This window comes from Prionailurus viverrinus, chromosome D1 (genome assembly GCF_022837055.1).
Source record: "Prionailurus viverrinus isolate Anna chromosome D1, UM_Priviv_1.0, whole genome shotgun sequence".
NCBI classification, from domain to species: domain Eukaryota; kingdom Metazoa; phylum Chordata; class Mammalia; order Carnivora; family Felidae; genus Prionailurus; species Prionailurus viverrinus.
The window spans coordinates 58,905,254-58,929,010 of NC_062570.1; the positions used below are offsets into that span (position 1 = coordinate 58,905,254).

Below are 23,757 nucleotides of genomic sequence, written 5' to 3' on the forward strand. Positions count from 1 at the left end.
CCCTGCCCAAAGGTGTGATTTTCAAAGGGGTCAAAGCAGCCTGTGCCCTCACTTCTGTTAGCTGTACTTGGGCAGAGTTATTTCTTTCTTACTCTGTGGCTGTGAGATTAGATGGGATGAGAGATATGGGAGCATCAAGCCAGCACTCTGCACACAAGGACAATTTCTTCTACTTCATCCCACCTGTACACGTCCTGACTGGAGCGCTTCTGGGGGTTACAAAGTCCATTTTTTCATTGTACAGATGGGGAAAATGAGGTTCACAGAGAAGACGTAAGTCTTCTGCCCAAAGTCATATACTTTCCTGACTCACTGCCCAGTGCTCTTTCCGCTGGGCTGGGGTGCTAAGAACAGACCCCCTTGGGACTGGGCAGTGATGACCTATGACCTCTGGGCTCTGAAGCCTCTTCAGGTGGGCTGGGATGGGGATCAAGTTACTGAAAGTTAGGATGGTGCCACACCCAGGTGAAGAGGCAGCCACTTCCAGCCTAGGTCTAGTGAGGATGCTTCACCTACCCCCAGGCATTTCCCTACCCATATACCCACCCTTGGTCTCATCCACCTTATTCTGTTCTCCTCTCCCATCTGACAATGCTCCCACCCACTTCTCTAGCCTGTGTCCCCAGGAAACCCTTTCAGGTAAAGGATGACAAGACAGGACAAACTGATGGGTCAGGACAATAGGGTGCCCAGATTCATTTATCCAGTCCTCAAACTACCAAGAGCCTGCCAAGGCTCTGGTGAACATGGACTTGGAGGGCAGGCAGGCCTGGGGCCCAAGGTCAGGGGACCTGCAGACACTTCCTCCTACTCCAGCAGCTCTACCAGACTTAAAATTCCCTGGCCTAGAGACAGAGCTTCGAACCTTCTACCAAGCAAGGCACCCTACTCCCAGCCCTGGGGGGGCAAACAGCAAGTTTACACTAGAACAACTCTGATGAAAAAGGCCCGAGGGCCAGAGTTAACCTTGAACACAGCTTGTCACAAAGCAGTGCCCAGCATAGAGCTGATTTCTGAAAAAATTTGTTAAATTAAAAAGCTCTTAGCTTTTTTTATGTCATTTTTATGTCATTTTATGCAATTTTTTAAAATATCATCTCCACAATGTCTGAGTTAACACAGGCAGCAGAGAGTCTAGAGGGAGAGATGGGCAGAAAACACTTACAATGGATCAGCCAGAGACAGAGGTTAATACAGACTACAGGGTGAGGGATGAAGGCCCTGACCCTGCCTGAATGGAGGATCTGGGAAGGCTTCCTGACAGAGAAGGCTCCCAATTTGAAATCTAGGCAATCTATGGGAGATGGGCAGGTCCAAGGGGTAGATGGAGGAAGGTGGGCCAGTCAGAGAAGGTAGCTTCAGCACTGCCTAGGGAACCCTGTGCCCTGAGACCCCAGTGTGAGCAGGGAAGGGGGCAGGGAGAAGAGAGGGTGGCTCAGGTCCCTTGATGGAGGGATGAATAGGGTGGGATGGGGTATGGCCTGCTGGGGAGCCTCAGAGGAGAACCCCACACAAGTGAGAGCTAAGCTCCAGGCCTTATAGGAGCCCAGGATATGGAATCCCACCACCCTGGAAGAAGTCTCCAGGCTTTTTAGGTTATGTCTTAGCTGATAGTTTGGCTGGTTGTTAAGAGCTCTCTTTGGCCTAGTATCTTTCTTCCTGATGACCTCCAAACCCCCTTGGGCTGTGTCCTTTATCTTTGCCTGATACCTGCCTTCTTGGATGCTCTACTTCTCTGCCTATGTCTCCACCCAGCAGCCCAGGGCTGCACTGGAGTAGGTGTGGTATGTGGTGGGTGGGGAGTAGGGGCTGGGGGACTGGGTGGAGATAAGAAGGTAGCTCATCACAATTTGGAATCCTGTCACATGGGGAGAGCCCTGGGGACTCTCACCCAAACTAACCATTTTACAAGTGAAGAAACCTAGACCCAGACCTAGACTCAAGTAAGGAGTTGTTCAAGTCTATTCAGTGAGCTGGGAACAGAGACAAAATTAGAACCCAGGCCATCTGACCCCAACTGAAGTCTTTCTCTTCAGAGTCCAGAATCTTGCAAGAAAGAAATAAGCATTTTAGTAGAGCAGTGAATCTCCGACTTAATTAAGTCAGCTTGAGATATTGCACTGAAATCAAATGTGGTCACTTTAGGCGGTTCTTTGGCACTTGTTTGCTGATAAACCCAGACACAGGCACTGACACTCAGAGCAGCTTCTTTTATTTGATGCCCTGCGTTCCAACTAAGCCAAAATACCCTATTAATTTGTTTAGCTTATCATTAAACTGAAGGTACTACATTTAAAAATTCAGAAAGTGGGGAGCCTGAGTGGCTCAGTTAGTGAGTGTCTGACTCTTGATTTCGGTTCAGGTCATGATCCCAGGGTCTTGGGCTCGAGCCCCATATTGGGCTCCACCTTGAGCATGGAATCTGCTTGAGATTCTCTCTTTCTTTCTCTCTCTCTCTCTCAAATAAATAGATAAATATTCAGGTAGAAAATTTGTAGACATTCATGACTAAGTCTGGAAACCCTCAAGAAACTGAGGAGCCTGGGAAAAAAAAAAGAAAGAAACTGAAGAGCCTTGTTTGAGAAATGCTGGAAGGACAGATGGGGAGGGGGTGGGAACAGACCAGGTCTAAACTGCAGAGTTCGTTGTGATGGGCACAGTGTGGGGCTGGACTCCTGCCCTCTGCTCACCCCACACCTCAGCCCTTGCCCTGTGACGGGGCTTGGGAGTGTCTTTCCCGTGGTTTTGACCACGTGGACATCTGCAGGTTCTAGACAGAGGTCAGAGTCCTTCCTGAGGGATCCTGAGCTGGACATGCCCCTTTCTGGGCCTTGGGTCTTCATCTGTAATATCATGGAAGGGACTTGCCAGGAGGGACTGGTGGGAATGTGCTGAGGGGAAGGGGGCAGGAGCATCTGTTTGTTAGAGCTGCCATGGTAATAGGTCCAGAGCTGAAAAGATCATCTTACCCTTTACTTTAATTCTGAGACATCATTTTTCAGAAACAATGCAAAAGGAAAAGGTATGGCTCTAGAAAAGACTGATAATCACCCTGTAGTTATAATCCAGAGCTTGCTGCCTAGTTTGCAGCTTACATTTTCGTCCACAGATAATCATCCGGTCTTTGTAGCAGGCCTGGGAAGCCAAAAGGCCTCCTCCAAGCTCCCCTAGAGCCACATGTCCTCCTCTGCCAGGGTGATCTCAGGGTGTTATTACAGTCTGTGCCCCTGTCCCTACCCCACCCCTACCTCTTTAAGGAATCTGAGCACTGAGCCTCCCAGGTTGCTTTCTTTCTTTCCATATCCTTAGGGCCCAGCAGCTCACCTGGACCACAGAAAGCACTCAGCTAGCTGAAGGAATTAAAGGAGGCAAGTGCTGCAGACAAACATCCTTCCCCTGAGGCCAGTTTTGCACCTGACTACCCAGAAGGAAGCCAATCAGTGATCAATGGCACCTCAGGGACACCAGAACTTGAACACAACAGGCCTGAGCACTGGCCTCCAGGGACAGGGAAGGCCAGCTGACCTTGATGAAGTAAGAACCAGCACTTGGGGCCACCTTTCTTGATTTACCCTCTGCTGGCCTCCCAGCTTCTTTGGCTCAGCAACGCCCAGGATTCCGGTCATGTCTGCCTCTGGCCTTCTAAAAATACTCCAGCTGCCCAACGCCTCCCAGATGTCTGAGAGCTGAGTCTGTGATTTCTCTGCTGGTAATGGGTCAAGCAGCTCAAGCCACTTCCTCTGCTCCCACCACCCAGCCCACCCCCCAACCCCTGCAAGGCAGGCGTGGGTAGAGGCCTGACTGCCTAAACCGAGAGACCTCAGACATTGTTGTGTACAGTCCCTTCTTGGAACAGATGGGAGAACCGAGGTCTAAGGACTTGGCCAGGACACTTGGACACTAATGTCCTCCTCACCACACTCCCTACCACTCTATTTATGTCTGCTGCCACCCTACTTATATGCTGCATGGAATCTGTAAACTGGATCTGACTTCCCCATTCCAGCTAAGCTCCTGTAAGCCCCTGACACCAGAGGTGGGGAGGATCCCTATGGTCCCCATGGTGCCTGGAAGAGTGTCTGATCCAGAGTGCACATAAGTAAATGTAGATTAGATTAAATGATGTAGTGCCAGCCAGGGCTGTGCATGGAGCCTTGGGCTAGGGGACAGAGCTCGGGTTCCAGTCCAGGGCCAGCTGCTGTGATGCTGTATGTCCTCATCATTTGCTCTGGATGATCCTCAGTTTCATGAGGGCTGAATGAGATGGGGTCCAAGGACTGAGCCAGCTCTGCTGTTCTGAAGCCATGAACTGATGTCCTGTTGGGAATTTCTATCCCCTCCTCTGCTCCCCTGTGTGTAGGGAAGATGGCATGTCCTGCTGGTTTCACCCAGCTCCGGACTTTCAGCTTCTGTTCCTCCCTCCATGCCTCTGAACATCCCACCTCCCTCCATTTCCCTAGGCCCAGCCTTCCAGTGGTGCCCCCTTCTGACTCCACTGCTGGGTGCCCAGGGGTGGATACTCCCCACCCCACTTACTAACCATATGATCTTGGGTAAGGCACTGACATTTTTATCACCTCTACAATGGAGAAAATAAGACCTACCTTAGAGGAATGTCAGGAGGATCAAAGAAAATTCCACATCTCAGATTTCAGGTCATAAGTCTCTTTCTGCAGAGTCTTCCCTGACCTCCCAGAATAGCTCAGGTGACTTTGCTGGCTCTCCAGTTCTGTCCTCCCCCCAACACACACCCTATCCACACTGTGTAGTCATTGTCTCTGCTGGGGTCTCCTTGAGGCCAAGAGTCCACAGGGCCCAGTATAGCACCATCACAGATGAAGAGCACGATAGATTTGTTGACCAACAAAGTGAGTAAATAAAGCCTGGGGAAAAGGCAAAAGGTTGTGCAGAAGCCAGGGAGTCGGATCTAGGAGTGGTCTGCTTGATGGCAGGCTCTGGTGGTCGAAATATAGAGAGCTCCTTGAAGCTCTTCCCTCCCTTCTCCGGTGAATTCATCCTTCAAGATCCTGGGAAAGCACCTCCTTCCACGAGAAACCTGGTCACTCTCTCACCTGGGCACATGACACAGTCCAATGTAGGATTTCTTTACATGTCTGTCTCTGGCCTCAGGTAGTGAGTCCCCTGAAGACAAGACCCTGTTGGATCTTCATACACCAAGCACTAATCTGGCATGAGCCCAATAAAAATTGTAAGAAAAAGAATAGATGGAGGAAATGATTTCTGAATTTGACTGCGGGTTGAACCCTCCTTGTTTTTGGGATGATATAAGTTACCAAAATGAGAGAAGTAGAGACGAAATTATTGTCTTTCTTCCAAAAGCACCCTCCAAGCACATGTGGATTAAATGTGAGCTGGGGAGAAAGACTGATAAAGAGCAGTGAAAATATATTCCCAAGCCCTGTCTTTGTCCCTGGACTTTTCTCTCTGTTGAGGAAAGACTGCAGAAACCAAACTTTAAGGGGTACCTGGGTGGCTCAGTAAGTTGAACATCTGACTCTTGATTTTGGCTCAGGTCATGATCCCAGGATTATGGGATTGAGCCCTGAGCTGGGCTCTGCTCTCAGCGAGGAGCCTACTTAAGATTCTCTCTGCTCCTCTTCCCTGCTTGCATGTCCTCTCTCTCTCTCTCTTAGTAAAAAAGAAAAGGGGGCACCTGGGTGCCTCAGTTGGTTAAGCGTCCAACTCTGGCTCAGGTCATGATCTCATGGTTTGTAAGTTTGAGTCCCATATTGGACTCTGCTGTCAGCACAGAGCCCACTTCGGATCCTCTGTGTGTCCCCCCCCCCCCCACTTCTGCCTCTCAACTGCTCTCTCTCAAAAATAAACATTTAAATAATAATAATAATAATAAAGAAAAGAAACTAAACTTTAAGCATAAAAGGCTCCTTGATGTCCCAAAGATGTCCCTCAGGCACTTGATCTGAGCCCATTTACTCATATTTTACACATTAGTATTGCGCCTTTGGTGATCTTGTTGTAAACAGTTCACAGGTTAGCTGTCAGCCACCTTGGGGGTGAGAAGTTCTTCTTGCAAGCAGGTCCTGAGAGAGAAGCACCTGATGGGCCAGCAGAAGGGAGATAGAAAAACAAAGCAGTATTACATTGACAAAAGCACTTAAGAGCAACACAGATTGGGACCATTTAGTTCAAGCTGTCCTACAAATAAATGCTCTCGGGTATACCACTGGGTTTCTGCTCTGGGAAAACTCCTTTTTGGACCACAGTGTCCCTATCTGCAAAATGAATAGTTTCCATCAAGGATTCTAAGAGTTTATGATTCTGTAGAAGTTTCCTCACGTGAGACTTCCCCAACCCATGCAGGTCATATGACATTTCATCAAGGTCCAGACTCCAATCTTCCAGGGTTTTGGGTAATGAGGCTTTTTTGCCACAAACTCCAAGGCTAGAGACTATCTTTAGGGAGAGTCCACCACAAAGCTGGGCTCGGCCCCTAAGGAGAAACAGAACTCCCCAGGAGCTGGCACAGAGGCTGTGTGTGGCCCTTGGTTTGTTTGCTACCCACGGAAGGAGTGAAAAGGAAGCCTGGCTCTGAGTACAACGGAAGTGCCTGAGATCTGACAGTTGCTCTCAGCACTCTGCAGCCAGGAGGGAAGTAAAACTGAGCATCTGGTATCTTCTACCTTGAAAGCCCATGGGACAGCAACAGGTGAGGCCTGGTGCTGGCCCGCTCTCTGGTCCAGAGAGTAGGCTGGCCCAAGGACTTGGGGGAGGGCAGAGGAAAAAGCCCTGAAACTGGTTCATGTCCTTGGGCAAATCTCTGTGCCTCTTTGGGCCCAGTCTCCATACTTGCAAAAATGGAATTGGGATTAAATTCGCTTGTGCCATATAGGGATTTCTGGAATGGTGAGCATTGGGAATACAGAGACAATTTGGCTACAAGGAATCTAGCAGGTTTCCTTGACAGCAAGGGACTCATAGTCTGGCAGAAAATAGTTACAGAATCATGGGATACATCATGATTATCAACATACATATAAGTGCTGAAAAACTCCCAACAGAGAGCACTTAACCCAGCCTGGAGGCCCAGGGAGAGCTCCAGAGAAGGTAAAGTGACTTGCCCAAGATCACATAGTAAAAAAGCAGTCCAGCTGGGCCAGACTTGAAAGAAAGGGGAGTTGAGAAAGACATAACTAGATAGAAGTCTAGTCAGCCGGAACATAGTGCTGTCATCAATAACTGAACAAGTCTGTGAAGGAGCATTAAGTTTGACCTGATGGCAGGAGGAAGTGGGTTTTTGAGCTGGGGTTTAAAGAGCAAATTTGAGTTTATCAGGCAGAGAAAAGGGGAGAAGGCTGAAAGCAGAGGGAAGAACACATTCAGAAGTGTGAAGTTGCTAAAAGAACCTGATGAATTCTGGAAAAATGCATATACATGTTGTGTTTGGAACAAAGAGTGTCTGACATAGTAAAACTGATGAGGTCAGGGAGACTAGCAGGAGTCATGAGGTGAAGGGCCTAGAATGTCATGTTAGAATGTGGGGCTTATTTTATAGGGCAGGGGGAGCCATAGAAGGGTCTTGAGCAGAGGTGTGCATGGTAAAAATAGCATATTAGAAGGCTTGCTCTTGCTGCTAGGAGGGCAGCGGACCCGGGTTGGGGGAGAGGCAGGAATGATGATAAGGAGGCATCTAGATCAGTGTCAGACCCAACCCCTGTTGAGAAATTGAAACTTTTCAGGAGACTACAGAGATGTTGAGGAAATGAGAACTGAAACCTAGGCCCTGCTATGGCTGTGGTCTGGGCAGGTGTGGTTAGCAAAGGAAGTGAAAGGATTAGGGTGACAGGCAGCTCAAGCCAGAGGAAGGTGGGATAGCTCCTGAGGGAATGTGGGAGCCCTGATCCAGGCTAGTGCAGGGTAAGGAAGGGGTTATGTCCCAAGGGACGCCAAGGGGGGCAGTCTGCTACTGAACGCGGTGTGCCCCACCAAGTCCCTGGCCCTCACTCCTGCCCTCATGAATCCCACTTCTTCCTGCCAAGCATTTGCTCAACTCTCTCCTGAGCTAAACTCTTCCTCCTTCCTCTCTCTGCCTTTCCAGCACCCTATGGTGCCTGACCAGGCTCTGCCCAGCCCTCCAGGGAGCCTGCCCTGAGCAGTGCAGGTTCCTGGATTCCCATAGCGCTGCCACCCACCTTGCCTAAGTGGGGATGTGACCACGCTCCGTCTTGAGGCTCCATCATGTTTCATTCTGTGGTCTTGGTTCGCCATGCCAGTCAATGTTACTTTGGTGCAGGTGTCCCTTTCTCGTCAGGTTCTGCCCACAGGAGTTCTTTAGGAGTGACAGTAAGTCAGAATCAGACTCTGGGGGCCCCAAAGGAGCCACACTGCACACGCTTTCCCCTAGAGCAGGCACATGGGAGGGCTGTTCATGGGCTAGGCTGGCTGGTTCTTTGTTCTGAGGAATGTATTGAATTATGAGTCAAATAGGCAGATCCAGGTGGAGGGTCCTAGGTTAGTCAGGAGGCTGGCAGGAAGCAATTCACCTCTAAGGTTGGAGTGAAGAGATTTACTGAAGGAACTGCTGTACTGAGGTGTGGGCAGGTGAAAGGAACAAACAGAAGGATGGCGAGGCACCTACCCAGAGATGAGGGCTGAAGGAGGGGTGGGAATCATGTTACTGAATCCCAGTGAGAAGTTGGGCTGGCTGGCAGGAATAGGATCAAGAAGGAAGTGGAAAAAGCACCAAAGCAGGAAAGGAGCAGAGGGAGAAATAGCCCAAACTTCCTCTTCTCTCATCCTCTGGTGTCCTGTTTTCTTATTGTATTGTCCAAACCCAAGTGGAACTCAATTGGCAAGGGGTCCTGGTGATGAAGCCCAAATGTCCCAGCCTCCTTGGACACAGTGCAAGGCCAAGGGTCTGGGAGGGGGAGGGCGGTGGCACAAATAGAGATTAACTGTCTCAATTAACACCAGAGAGGTGTGAAAAATTGTCACACAGATGCAATATCTGGATGATGCCTATGGCCTTAACCCAGTTATTTCTCTGTGATCACTGCTGGGTTGGAGAAGCTTTTTCTGGTTGCCCCAGAGAGAAAAGCCCAAGCTTCACCTTTACATTCATTTTGTTATCATTTAGAAAACACTGTTTAGTCTTGATTGTTACAGAACTAGAAAACAGTAGAGCCATGGGGGCCTCAAGAGTAACCATCCCAACTTACACAGTGACAGAGGCCCAGAGAGAATGAGAGCTGAGCCCAGGGTCACAGGACCAATGTGAGATGATGTTGGAGAGTATGCAGTAACTAGATGATACAATTAAGGCCACATAGGTAGAAGGTAGCAGGGCCAAAATTCAAATTGGTCAGCCTGACTTAAAACTTGACTGAGTTTTTGGGCACCTGGGTGGCTCAGTCAGTTGAGTGTCCGACTTCAGCTCAGGTCATGATCTCGTGGTTCATGGGTTCAATCCCTGCGTCGGGCTCTGTGCTGATAGCTCAGAGCCTGGAGCCTGCTTTGGATTCTGTGTCTCCTTCTCTCTCTGTTCCTCCCTGCTCTCTCTCTCTCTCAAAAATAAATAAAGATTAAAAAAAAAAGTAAAAAAAAAAACCAAAAAACTTGACTGAGTTTTAACCAAGACCCCAAGCTGAGCGCCTAGTGGGAAGAAAGGTGATGGAGTTAGTGTGACCCAGCCCAAGATGCCTTGTCTTTCAGACCTGCCCATCCTCTCCTTTATGGTCAATACATTCACAAACCATCTGGGAGGAGTAACAGTGAGGTCACAGGCCCAGTGCAGTGTGTGAGGACAGAGGGCTGAATGTGAACAGAAGACAGGCCTGTACAGGCCCTTGGGTACACCCTTCCTTAAGATGCTGTCCTGGGCCTTCTATTCTGTGACCTGGCTTCCCACACTTAATGTTCCATGGCTGATAAACCTTTGGGACTTCAGGCCTTCAAATCCATCCATCCAGCATGCCTTGTCCCAGGTGCTAGAGATATAGTGACAAACAAGATCTCCTCCAGAGATCTGTGGGGATGGAGGCATTGACAGGATGGGTGAGATGGGCAATACACATGCCTATTACAGAGCGTGATAAACATCATAAAGGAAGATTGCTTTAAAAAATTTAGAGCAAATATCCAAGTGGGAGACCCAAGATTGCAGTCCACCTTTGTAGGCTCATTTCTTGGGATAGTCAGACTGTTCCCAAACATGGCTCAGCCCATCCAGCCGGTGCTGTTTGCTCTCCTGGGAGTGTCTACCTCCTATGCATTAAGACCCCTTCCAGGGCAGCCTTTTGGGGTCCCCTGTTGTAGATAGAGGCAGCCTTCCCCACATGGAACTACTATAGCACTTTGATTCTGTGCTTTGGAATTTCTTAAATTTTTTTAAATGTTTATTTATTTTTGAAGAAAAGAGAGAGAGCGTGCACGCAAGCAGGGGAGGGGCAGAGAGAGGGAGACACAGAATCTGAAGCAGTCTCCAGGTTCTGAGCCGTCAGCACAGGGCCTGACATGGGGCTCAGACTCAAAAACTGTGAGATCATGACCCGAGCTGAAGTTGGCCCCTTAACCGGCTGGGCCACCCAGGTGCCCCTGTGCTTTGGAATTTCTTATTCAGGCTCAAACAATAGTGAGGGGGTTCTAAATCTTGATTCTGTTAGTTTAATTTTCCATTCTCTCCTTCCTGAATACTACAATAACCATTGGCCCAACTGTGGCAGCCCAGTTCCCAAGAGGAGGGGCTGGGTGTGTCCAGAAACTATGACAGAGTAGTTAACCCTGGACACTGGAGTAGGACCACTTGGGTTCAAATCCTGCTTCTTACTAATTGTGTGATCATGGGCAAGTTGCTTAACCTCTCTGAGCCTCAGTTTCTCTATCCTTAAAGTTTAAATAATTGGGTGTTGTGAGAATCAGTGGGTTAACACAGTCAAAGCCCTCAGAACTGTGCCTGGTACTCCATAAGCATTCAAGAAATGTTAGCTATTGTTATTACAGCTATTATTAGGAGCCAGTGGGTGTGCTTGTAAACAACTCCTCATGCCCAAGCGAAGATGGTACAGATACACAGGCTCCACATACAGCCACACTTAGAGATGGAGCAGGGTGGGGAACTGAAACCCCATTTTAGAGATGAACGGAGACTCAGAGAAGGCAGGGCATTCATTCGTTTAACAAATACTTTTATTTATTTTTTATTTTTTGGGCAATTTCCACATGTCAGGCACTGCCTCTTCCCACATCAAACTTACTGAATCCTCAAAGGAGGGCCCTGTGTTTTAAACAAGCACCCCTTGGTGATTCTCAGCTTCAGGCGAGTCTGGGTAAATGCTTAAGTTCTAGGATACCAGTGCAAACATCTTGCCGCATTCCAAGTTTGGATTTGGGTTTTACAGGGAATACCATCTTCTGGTGACAGATTTGCATAGCAGTTAACAGCACAGCCCCGGGACCTAATGAATTGGGTAGAAATCTCAGGTTGCCGCTTACTGGCTGAATGACCTTAGGGTAAAATGGGGCTGATAATAGTACCTACTTCAAAGTTGTTGTGAGAATTAAATTATTTATGTGAATGCTGACACACAGTAACTATTATAAAGTGTAAGCTATTATTATTACTGTGTCCAGCGTAGACAAGCATCAGAGAGAAGGTGGGGGTGGTGGATTTGATGCTTCTTATCCCAGGATTGGCTCTGCCTATAGCGTTGGCGGTGTCTGTCTCTTCAGGGAGACTCACCACCTGCTCCCTTCCACGGGAAGAGCTTTCCTGAGCCAGGGAATTCCCTCCTGTAGTGCCTGACAGCAGCTCCCAGCATTCTGATGCCATGCGCTCTGCCCACAGCAGCACGGCAAGAATTAGATCACATCTCGGGGCCAAGGCCGGACTGGAAAGACAGGCAGCTTTAGGTGTTGCGAGTGTCTGTTTAAGAGCCCTGAAACTGAGAGGGGGAAGTGCAGGTCCTGAGGAAGCTCCTCTCCGCCGCCTGGGCCAGCTTTGGCTGGGGGTGGTGTTCAGCTCGCCCAGGCCACAGGCCACGGGTGTGTGGATGTGCTGCAGACAGGGGAAAGGCGGGTGCCCAGGGAGGAGAGGCAGGATGCCAGGGCATCTGCCAGCCCTCCAGGACATTCATTTTGGCCCACTGCCCTCCAGCAGGGAGCAGACAAGTGTGTTTTGTTTTGGCATTAACTGGGCAGGCTATGGGAAAATAGGTGGCAGGCTTCCTAAGCTGAGTGGGGCCTCCTTCTTTCACAGGCCAGCACACAGTGGTTGTAGACCTGCCACCTCCCAATCCTGCTGTCCCTCCCCTACAACTCCATCTCCTTCCCCTGGTCACTGCCTGACCCCCGCCCCGGTTCGGCCCGGGGGGTCCTCTCCAGGGAAGGGACTCACAAAGGAGTAGCATCTCAAGCTGCCAGGCTGGGCTTTGAAGAAACTCCCTGGTGAAGCCCCTGTGTTACAGATGAGGAAATGAAGGTGGAGGGACGGCCAGGGACTTCCCAGGTCTTCATGGGTGAGTCAGGGGCAAAACTGGGACTGTAGTTGGGCTCAACCCCCTCCCATGGGAATTTCTCTTTTTGTGTTTTGCTTTTTAAATTTACAAACAAAACCAGAACAAAACGAAGGGAAACTGAAGGAAAACACATGCGCATACAAAGGAAACTCACATTTGTGGGCCAGCACAGTTGCAGGCATTTTATATAAACATTTCCATTTTTAATTCTCACCACAACCCAGCCAAAAGTCATTATTCCCCTTGTAAGGATGAGGGCACTGGGTTGAAGAAAGATTTCAGAACTCGGTCAAGAACCCAAAGCTAGGCAGAAGAGGAACCAAACATCTAGCCCAGGTTTGCCTGACCCCCAATCCCTTTGATGTCAACCCTCCTCCCAAACCTGACTGCTTTACCCATGGGTCCAAGTTTCCCAGAGTTGTAATCACAGTGCAGCTCCCAGTGGGAAGGCCCTCGTTGGTGTCCTGCATAAGTGGTCATTCAACCTTCCCTGATGTATCCCAAGGCAGGCAGTCGCTAGCTTACATAGCTCCTCAGTTCTTTACAGATCACATATCTGTTATTTCACTTAACCTGTACCACCTCCTTAGGAGGAAGGACAGAATTTGTGATGTGCAAAAGGTCACATTCGCAAAGTGCCTGGCAAAGACAGGGCTAGAACCTTGGTTGCCTGCCTCCTGATATCAAAACCATGTGACTGTCCGCTCCTGCTATAGCCCTGGGACTGGCTGTCCTCTCACCCCCCCTCCCATCCCCACCAAGTTGTAACACTCCCTGGCACAGGCTGACCAGATAATTCACTGTCCCAGTGCCTGCCTCTCAGGAACCCATCTCTGGCCTTAGATCCCTGTCACCACCTGGTGGAATCTGGGCTCTGTGTGTTCGGGGCACACTGCTGAGATCTTTGGTCTGTGTGTTGAGATTGGGAGCTCCTGGAGTGCAGGGCCTGGGTCTCATCCCAGAGACCTGCTTATGACTGAACCCAGAATAAGGGACTGGTTGAGGTTGAGTGATGTTGGATGGAATTCAAGGTCTAGTTCTGCCACAAACTCACTTTGTGTCCTAGGAAGAGCCCCTGTCCTCTTCTGCTGGCTACTGATCTTGAGACGTCATTCCAGCAGGCTGTGATTCTGTCTTGAGAGCTAATGGAGGAGACGTGCATACTCCCATACCAGGTTTACCAGAGGGCTGTGTTGAGGAAATTAGTTTAGGCAGGAGCAAAGGTTGATATGTGTGTGGGGGGGTGGGGTGGGGAGTGGAAGTACAGGGGAAAGAAAGGTGATTAGGGTAGAAGGGAGGTAATGGGGCTAGGGTCCACAGACTGCATTATTTGTAACAGCATCGTCAGCTAGCCTCAGTGGGGCTCAAACAGGGAATAGCTAGCATTTGGATGAGCTAATAGGTATTCCCCAGCAGCCTGAACCAATGTGAGTGGCAGATAATGAGACAGCAGGAAATGGAGTGAGGGCTGTGAACCCTAGCTGTGAGGAGGGTGGGAAGTGCGTTGGTACAGTCTGGGCATATGGGATGGTGGCCACCATCTCTAGAGCCTTGGGTGGAGTGCCAATCTGTCCTGGATGGCCACTTTGAACTGTGGTGGGGTGCTGTTCACATTCTAATCATGCTCAAGGGCTGCTGCACACTTAGTATCCCTGCAGTTTCCCCTGGGAGTTCTGTGGAATATTGGGATAGCTTATCTTTCAATGCTCACTCATATGCCTGCTCTAGTCAGCTTTTAATCCTGGATCTCACTTAAATTTAGAATCACATTCCTTCTGGGAGATTGTACAGCAGCATGCTGGAGGAAGAGCATAGCTTCAGAATCACAGGAAGCCAGGGGCCAGGCCTGGCTCTCCTGTCCTAGCTGTGTGACCTTGGGCTGGTCATTTCACTTCTGATCTTTAGTCTGTGAAATCTGTGAAACGGGGTCATATGTATCATGAGAAGTTGTGAAGGTTAGAAACAATGTAAATAATATGCCTACTTCAATCCCTGAAACATAGAAGAGGCAAAATAAATGGTAGCTGTTATTAATTCCTTCCCAGGGTAAGAATCCCACCTGTGGCCTCCTTGACGGAAGGGAGTTAGCACCTACTTGCACTGCTCCAGGAATGGGGGAGCTCACCCCTTCTAAGGGCAGGTTGGCCTGGAAAACCTTCTTCCTTAGATACAGCTGAGACCAGTCCCAGTTCGGTCTCTGGGGCTATAACGCACGCTGCTCTGTGGTCACAGGACAGCTCTGTGGCATTTCCCCCAAACAGTGTCAAGGGATCTTACATCTGGTAACACAGTGCTTGTTTGCACTACAGGAGCAAGGCTCTGGAAGTTCCCAGCCTGGTTCAAAGGGGTACATTTTAAGTCAGGCTTGTAAAGTCACAGAAATCCCTTTCCCATCCCTGTGAAGTTTGGAATATATGGTTGTATCCTCCTGAGTCTTCATTTTTCCTGGGTGAACTCTCAATTCCCTGAACAAGAGGCAAATGGGAGAACTGGATTCTGGTCCCAAATCCATCACTTCAGGGCAAATCACTTACCTTCATTGAGTTTCCAGTTACTCATTTGTAAAATGAATAAAATAACACTCTTTCACAGGATTATAGTGAAGATTAGCCCAGAAAAGTAATATGAAAGTTGGGGTTTTGGGAAAGGCATTTAGTAAATGTTAAATACATTTCTTTTTTTAAACCACATTTTTGAAAAAGCACCCAGCAGGTAAGTCCATCTGGTGTTGCCTGTTATTTATTACACCTCCAAAGAAAATCATCTCAGAAAGTCAATGCCGTTCCTGGTTTTAGAATGGCAAATCAGGTGGAGGATGCCCTCCTAAACCCATAAAATAAAGCCCCAGGGTTGTACTTCATCTGTGAAGAGCCTACTAAGTTCCAGGCTCATTCACTTACCTTATTCTGTGGTTGGGGACCAATGCCCAGAGAAGGTCTAGCATATCAGTAGTAGAGGTTAGATCCCGAATCTCATAACATCTAGCAATTTTATACCCCTAGTCCTCACTTCTATAAAAGAGAGGTGAAGGGAGGATAATCTCTGGGCCAGACTAGTTGCACCCAGGACTAAGATCCAGCAAATCTTTGTTAAGCACCTTTGTGTGCATAACACTGTGTCTAGGAAAGCACTGTTACCCACCCCCCACCCCACCCCCACTATCTTAGTAACATTCATGGAATGGCTGGTCTGGAAATCAGCCTTGGTGAAGGCTGAGGCTGATTCTGTCTTGCTCTTAAGAATCTGTATTCCCAGTGTCTGGCACAAGGCTTGGCACAAAGCAGGACGCAGCAAATGTTTTTTGAATGAATGATAAATCAGTAAGCAATTATTGATCACCGACTATGTGCCAGAGCCTGTGGTAGACGGAATTCTATTAATACAAGCCTGTGGGGCTGGTATTATATCCCCATTTTACAAGCCAGAAAGTAAAGGCTGAAAGCAGTGAAACTGGCTAGCTCAAAGCCTCATAATTAATTGGTGCTGGAGCTGAGATTGGAGCCCAGCCTGGCTACCTCTTGCCTGGGCTCTAGCTGCTGCTCCACAGCTGTCGGGGAGTTGGGTCTCCACCCACTTATTCCATTGCCCCAGGCGTTCCCTGATGGTAATTGAGGACTCTGGTGAAGGGCTGACTTTTGAATGGCCTCAAGGAAATCAGAAAAAGCAAGCCTGATTTCCTGGTTCATACACAATCTAGCTCATGCATAGCCTTCTTGTACAAGAATCCAGGTAATTCAGTGTGAACAACCTGGGTTCAAGTTCCATCTTGAACCAATTTCTCGCCAATTGTGGCCTTGGGCAATATACTTGGGTCTCTCCAGGCCTCACTTTCCTCTTTTTGCCTGACTACTCTTCTGAGAACAGGCGTCCGGTACTCCAACTTCTGATAAAACTGTGGGGCAATCTAGTTCACCCTTCGCACATCCATGTGGCTCCGGAAGGTGTTTTCATTCTTCTAAGCAGCTCAAGAAAGGCTGAAAACCCTACCCCCAGATGGTCTGGATGTGTGGGGAGGGGGCTGCGTGGATGAACAGCCTCACTGGCAGATGAGGAAGGTGGAGCTACATACCCAGCTACATAGAGGCAGGCAGAGTGGACTGAGATCCAGAGGTCCTGACTCCCAGACACGAGTTCCCTCCGTTGCCCCTGCTGCCTCCTTTATTTTTTCTCACAGGTATCATTGGCAAAAGTTTATGACCCATAGAGTGTAGTCGTGCTGTGTGACCTACATAAAGTCTCCCCTCTTCTAAGGGTATTAGCCTCCCTATCTGTGATTTGGGGATACTGGTCTTAACAACCTCGAGGTACCCTTCCAGCAGAGAGTCCGTGCTCTTTGACTTGAATGCCCCGTACCAGAGAGCACTTTCTCCTTTGCATGGCAACTAGACACCCCCCTGTCCCGCCCCCGCAACAGTCAGACACCTGCGGCCCGCTGAGAAAGGACTTGTCGATGCTCGCCCCCTTCATGCTTGCCTATTTGGCTAACCCATTCGCTCACCAGAGAGGGGTGTTTGAGGATCGAAAAGAAGTAAAAAACAGAACTCTCCTGCAGCTACAAGCATGCTACCCTCCGCCCCAAGGTAAAAACTTCAGAGTGTCGTCCCCTTAAAAACACACACACACACACACACACACACACACACACACACACACACACACACACACACGGACACAGAAACGCTGCGGCCCTAAAACCTGTAGGAGGTGGGGGCGGCTTGTGCGCGTGCGTCGGCGCGGAGCTCTCTCCCGCCCACGTGCGCGGCTCCGACTGCAGGCGCGTGCCCGGACGGCTGGCGGGAAAGCGCGCGGGAAGCCCCCGTCTGGCTCCCAGTGTGGGGGAGGGAGGACAAGAGGCGTTTGGAACGTGCCACTCTCAGAGAGAGGGGGGGGATTTTCGTGCTCCGCTAGCGTTTCTATCCTTCTATTCCCCGACCGATCCGTTAGTTCCCCCCCGCCGAGATCCAGAGCCCCACGCCGCCGCCACGCTCCTTCCCTGCAGTGTGGCCCGGCCCCTCGAACCCAGCTCTGGACTGAATTGTCCCCTCCGCCGCCGGAGCGGGGCGCTGTGCCACTTGGTGGGGCCGGAAATTCCCGCGGCCTGAGTGGAGGAGCCGAAGCCGAGAGCGCGGCGCCGCCTTCCACCTCCCCGGGACGGGCGGGGGCGCTGGGCCCTGCGAGGGCTGGGCTGCCTGAGTGGGGGCGGGGGGCCGCGTCTGCTAGGAGCTGCGGCGCCGGCGGGCGGGGAGCCGGACGACGCTGCTGTTCGAGAGCCGCTCGGCGAGCTAGGAGACCCTGCGCCCCAGCTCTAGGGCCCCCGCCCCCTTGCGGTCTCCGCCTCCTTCCCTCACACACCCCCCGGGCCGTCCGAGCCCCAGGCCTTCCCGGCGCTCCTCCTCCTTCTCTTCACACTCGCCCTCCGACCCGGGTCCTCCAGCCGCCCGCCGGCCTTGCTCCCTGCCGGGGGAGTTCTCGTTCTCAGGCTCTCCTTACACACACAGACTCGCTTGCGGGGCCTCCCCTCCTCACGGCCCTCCACCTCCTCGTCCTAGCTGACGCCGCCGTCGGGGGAGGATTGATGTCCCTTCAGCATCATGCAGCCGCCGCCGAGGAAGGTGAGAGTGCAGCCGGGGGGCTTTGGGGTTTGGGAGGGATGTGTACAAGGGACGCGGCTGGGGCGACCCGCTGCGTCCCCTCCCCCTTTTCGCTAGGGGCCGTGACCGCCGTCGCCTCGGGCTTGTCACCGAGTTGCCGGCGGCTCCAGGAGGGGGCCACGCGAATGAGGTGTCTTTCCGACGGAGGGGCGACCCGGGCTCGTCCCTTCCACCGCACTGGAGACCCCTAGACATTTCACAGAGTTTCGGGTGTGCATTTGTGTGCGCGCGCGCATGGCAGTGCTGCTCGCTGCAAAGTGCATTCTCGGGGCTGCACCGAGGGGAGGCGGGGAGCCCCTGCAGCTTTGCAGAGCCTGTGCTTGTGTGATTGTTTAGTCTGTGCCTGATTTGAGCCCTCCAGCTGCTTGTCGCCACCCTCGTTCGTTTGCAAATTTTCAGGGAATTTGTTTCTAGTCTTAGCCATAAGGTTCGGCCTGCTTTTCCCACGGGGCGGCCGAGAAGTTGGACTAGTTACCGCCCCCCACCCCAGGGGAAAACAAGAAATTATGCCTTTCTCCCCCCACCCCCAATCCTGCCCCGCCCCTCCAGCTAGGGGGCCTTGAGGCAGTGGTGCTGCTCCCGGAGAGCGTGAAATGGGCAGTGCGTGGCGTGTGCACGGCGATCTGGGCTTGGGGTGGGAGTGACGGGTGCTCCCGGCGTGTCAGCCGCTTCCCCCCAGCGCCCTTCGAGAACTGTTTCACTGTCCTCTTCCCCAGCGTTCCTAGGGGCTGAGGCTGTGTCCTTGTCTTTTTAATCCTGCAGATGGTTACTTAGTGTCTACTCTGGGCATTGGGTGGAGAAGGCTGTTCTGTCCTCCCCTCGTGGACAAACCTAACTCGCTCGTGTCTGCTTCTTTCTCTTTCTTAATCCGGGTTTCTCCAGTTAAGTGAGTCTTTTTTTCTTTCACACATGTACCCCCCACCCCTCCGGGTTAGCACGGCTCTGGTTTGGGGGGGGGGGGATTCCAGGCCCACTGTAACCTGGAACCCTGGCGAGAGGCACTGGCCAGCTTGCATTTGCTGTTCTGTTTGAAGTGGAGCCGCCACGGGGACCGGCTTGCTGGGGTGGCTTAAAAGCACTGCATATGCTGGAAGGTCACTTTTGCTTTCTCCTTTGTGAGAAAGAGATTGTGATTTGATGGGCTGTCAGCGAGTGGAGGGCATCATCCTGAGACAGTGTGCTTTCTCGCAGCCATTATGGAATAATTTATGTAGTCAATTTATGCATATGATTTCATGATTGTGTAAATTTCGGTCCTTAGATATTAGGCATTCCTATACTCCCTTCTGCCATCTATACTCAGCTCACCTCCCCTGGTGGTAGAAATCTTTAAGTCTTTTTTGGAAGAAATAGAAGACAGGGCCTTTTAAAACTCTTCAGAAGATCTACTACATGTGTACTGAGCTTGTGCATGAAATGGAATGACTGGAAGCTTATTTTGCACTTATTCATTGTATAATTTTTATACTCTTTTACTTTTATTTAACCTCTTTCAGGTTATTTGCCTAGTTTTCTCATTAAGTATCGTCAGTAGAACAAAATAAGGTGGCTAATAATGGATTTATGGCCTTTACAGAAGTGAGCAAGAGTTCTATATTCTGACATTAAGTATTTTGCTTAATTAATTATTTTGTTGTTAAGGTTGCAGTAAGGCCTTCATAAATGTATGATATATTTTAGGTGAAAGTTACACAAGAACTGAAAAACACTCAAGTTGAGCAGATGACAAAACTTCAAGCCAAACATCAAGCAGAATGTGATTTGCTTGAAGATATGAGGTAAGATTATAGTAAATAGTTTGAGAACTTTTATATCTTTGTTTCAAAGAACCATTGAGTTACCAAGCCCCAGGAACTGATGATGGAATTTCCTTTTGGATTTCCTGCTTTAAGGCTGTTAGAGCTTTGACTCAGCTAGAAATTATAACTGGAACTAACGCAATGCAAACTTTTTTCCTTTAGTGGGGGAACCTATGACTTACACATACTATCATGAAAAAACAAGGGTCTTAAAAGTTTATTAGTCAAATTATAATCATTGAAGTAGAAATTCTTAAATAGTCTTTCTACTGAATTGTAACATTTACTGACTTTAATGATTTCCCATAGATTTTTTAACTGACACCTCTGGTTAATGGTTAATATCTGAGGGTGAGCCAGTCAACCTCAGATGATTGCACACTAACACTGTTTGTTAGAACATGACAAATATAATTTTGTCTTTGAACATTAAATTTAGTGGAAAATGTGTTTATCATATTTTGTCATTACCTATATTCATAATTAAGATAACTTCAAGTAGATAAACCATCTTGCCAGCATTGTGAAAATCAGTATCTTTATTGAGGGAAGCATGATTCATTTTACTGAAAGAAACACCACTCTTTTAATAATCCTGTAATACAAATTGACAGCTCAACAAACATATTTTTGAAAATGATGGGGGGGGTGGCGCACCTGGGTGGCTCAGTCGATTAAGCATGTGACTTCGGCTCAGGTCATGGTCTTGCAGTTTGGGAGTTTGAGCCCCGCGTCGGGCTCTGTGCTGACAGCTCAGAGCCTGGAGCCTGCTTCAGATTCTGTGTCTCCCTCTCTCTGCTCCTCCCCCGCTCATGCTCTGTCACTTTCTCAAATGAACATTAAAAAAAAATTAAAAGAAAATGATGGAAGATAATTTGTGTGTTGAAACAGAGTGGCTGCAATTCTTATTTCCCTTTAGTAACACATTTATCAAATTGGAGTTGGGTCCGTAAGCTTTATTAGTTACCTATTTTTCCTGTGGTGCATAATTACATGTTAGTTTCATGAAAATTATGAACTGTGTGTTGTAATAAAATTATATGTGTTTGGATACCTGAATTGTTTGGAGCCCAAAGTTTTAAAGAGCTTCTTTTTTCCTCCCCCATATTTAATTTAGGTGCTATTTGTGAGTATTTCTGCTGTATTTTCAGGGTTTCTTACTAAGGTATATAAAGTTAGTTGTATCCAAACTTGGATAAGATCAGTGTTTTCTGACTGAAAAGTATTCTGTATTTATTTCTTTTTGTTTTCCATGTGGCCACAGGGAAATTTTTAGACTTAAATAATTCCTGTGTAAGATGCATGAAACTCTTCAAATGGTTAAAAACTCAAAATTTTTAGCATCTATTAAGTGAAATAAGCTATCTTAGTAGAAATTTCTAAATGAAGAAAGTAATAAATTTTCAGAAGCAATTCAGAAAGGCCAAATTAGTGTGTAAGTAAAGATCTTCTGTTGGGTCTGGATGGTCAGTGGTCCTTAAGTCCTGCTAATTATATCTTCTAGAGATTTCTTGTTTACATTCTTTTCTGTTTTTCCCCTATTGCCTATACCTTGGTATAGGAGCTTATGGTCAAGTATAGGGATACACAGTCACTGCTAAATTGATATAGTTTGGTGTGCTGTTATTTAGTTGTTTCTATTATTGCTGACCTATCACATTTCACTTACGTTATTTCAATAATATCCTAATTCTTGCAGTAGTGTTCTCATATTTTCTAGCCCCACCCCCCCCATCTCTCCTTTTATGTCTGTCTTCCACATTGTCACCAGCTGGCTTTCTAAAAATGTTGTTTGGGATGCCTGGGTGGCTCAGTCAGTTGAGCGTCTGACTCTTGATTTTGGCTCAGGTCATGATCCCAGGGTCGTGGGATCCAGACCTGTGTCAGGCTCTGCGCTGAGCATGGAGTCTATTAAGATTCTCTCTCACTCTGCCCTGCTCTCCTGTGCGCATGCTCTCTCTCTCTCTCTCTCTCTCAAATAAAAAAATAATAAGATAAAAACAGTTTATTTTATATTGGGTTCTCTGTGGCCTTTTGGATAAAGATCATACACCTCGTTGTAGCATATATGGCCTTCTGCAATCTAGCCACAAGCTTCCTTTCCTGGCGTAATACTACCATTTCATGCTTATTCATCCTTCCTTCTTAATCTCCTTGCCCTGGCAACTCAGGACTTCTGGTTATCTAATTGTGCTCTTTACATTCATGCCTTTATATATGCCAGTCTCCTTGCCTGTTGTTACCCTTCCTCCTACTTTTTCACCTGGCAAATTCTGCTTACCACTAAATTTGCAAGTTTGTTCTTTGTGATCTCAAAGAATTTTGATTTTGCACATGCTTCTGGCTTCCCCGCTCATGTGAACTCCTTGAAGTGAGAGGCTAAGTCATTTTTGTATCTTTGTACCCTTTTAGGCTGGCAGAATTGTTAAATGAATGTAACTGGTTATATTTAAATGCACCTTACTTGTTTTTAGGTGAAATGTTTTATTGTTCTTTTGGTAGGGGGCTAGAGTGGTGTCTGTTGAGCTTGTGTTACACTTTGATTCATGTGGGCTTATTTATTTATTTATTTATTTATTTATTTATTTATTTATTTAAAAATTTATTTATTTTGAGAGAGAGCGAGCAAGTGAGTGAGCAGGGAAGGGGCAGAGAGAGAGGATCCCAAGTAGGCTCTGCACTAAACAGCGCAGGGGCTCGAACTCACTAACCATGAGATCATGACCTGAGCTGAAACCTAGAGTCAGACGCTCAATCGACTGAACCACCCAGGTGCCCCTCATGTGGGCAGTTTAAAACCTACCGTGCTATTTGATGTTGAGTATCTCTATATTTACATATACATGTAAATACAGAGATGGTTGGTGTTCCCAAGGATTAATAGAGTCCTTATTCCAATGAGTCAGTGTGTTCTTCTTTTATGTTAAATTATTGGAATGAATCCCTTCACTCCTATATAGTTGTGAGCAGAATGCTATATTACCTCCTAAAACATGAATTTAGGTTTCTAACTTCCTTTTTTTCTCATTGATAATATTGAATTGGAAGTTGAAAATTGTGTATTGTTGGTATTTATAATAACTTTAGTTGCTTGAGGAAGGGGGTAGTCTGCCTTTCTGATCTGTCCTATCAAGTCAAATGACATTTTAAAAATTCATTAGAAACCTCTGAACTTGGGTTCAGATGTATAATACAGTATGTATTATATTGTAAAAGATCTTGCCTGCCATTTTTCTTTCTTTTTTTTTTTTTTAAGTTATCTCTATTCCAGTCTGGGACTTGAACTCACAACCTGGGTATTAAGAGTTGCATGCTCTACCGACTAAGCTAACCAGGCACCCCTGCTTTTCTCTTTCCCAAAACCCCACAAATAATAGTCCTTCTCACCAGTGCCCCCTCTCCCCCATCAGTGTTATGTTCAATTTAGGTTAGTGTGAATCACTAAAAAGCAAATAGCTTTGTTTTGCTTTTCTTTCTTTTCTTTTCTTTCTTTCTTTCTTTCTTTCTCTCTTTCTTTTAAGATTTTATTTATTTAAGTAATTTCCATACCCAATGTGGGGCTTGAACTCACAAGCCGAAGGTCCAGAGTCACACGCTCCTCTGACTGAGCCAGCCAGGTACCCCAACTTTTCTTAATATAAAAAAATTGATAGTAGAGAAAAATTTTTTATGACTTTAAAAAAAAAAGTGAAGAAGAAAAAGACCACAATAATTATTAAGCTGTAAGTAGGAGATGTAATAGGAGATATCATGTGTTAAGCTCTAAATAGGAGAATTTCATGCTGGGTTATGGCTAGTTTCCACTCCCTTCCCCCA

At 48.1% G+C, this 23,757-nt stretch overlaps 1 protein-coding gene across 3 annotated transcripts in view; it reads left to right on the plus strand.

The window, feature by feature from the left end:
* The first annotated feature begins 6,646 nt into the window (after positions 1 to 6,646).
* FCHSD2 (FCH and double SH3 domains 2) overlaps positions 6,647 to 23,757 on the plus strand; it is a 302,796-nt gene continuing 285,685 nt past the window's right edge. The window contains exons 1-3 of one of the 3 annotated variants that reach the window (XM_047824065.1): positions 6,647 to 6,688; positions 17,990 to 18,103; positions 19,823 to 19,920. In XM_047824065.1, coding sequence (XP_047680021.1) covers positions 18,083 to 18,103; positions 19,823 to 19,920 — 119 coding nt within the window. In that variant the 5' untranslated portion in view covers positions 6,647 to 6,688; positions 17,990 to 18,082. Of the gene's footprint in view, positions 6,689 to 17,989; positions 18,104 to 18,950; positions 19,029 to 19,822; positions 19,921 to 23,757 lie in introns of those variants that run through there. The other 2 variants (XM_047824066.1, XM_047824067.1) reach the window with 2 other exon arrangements.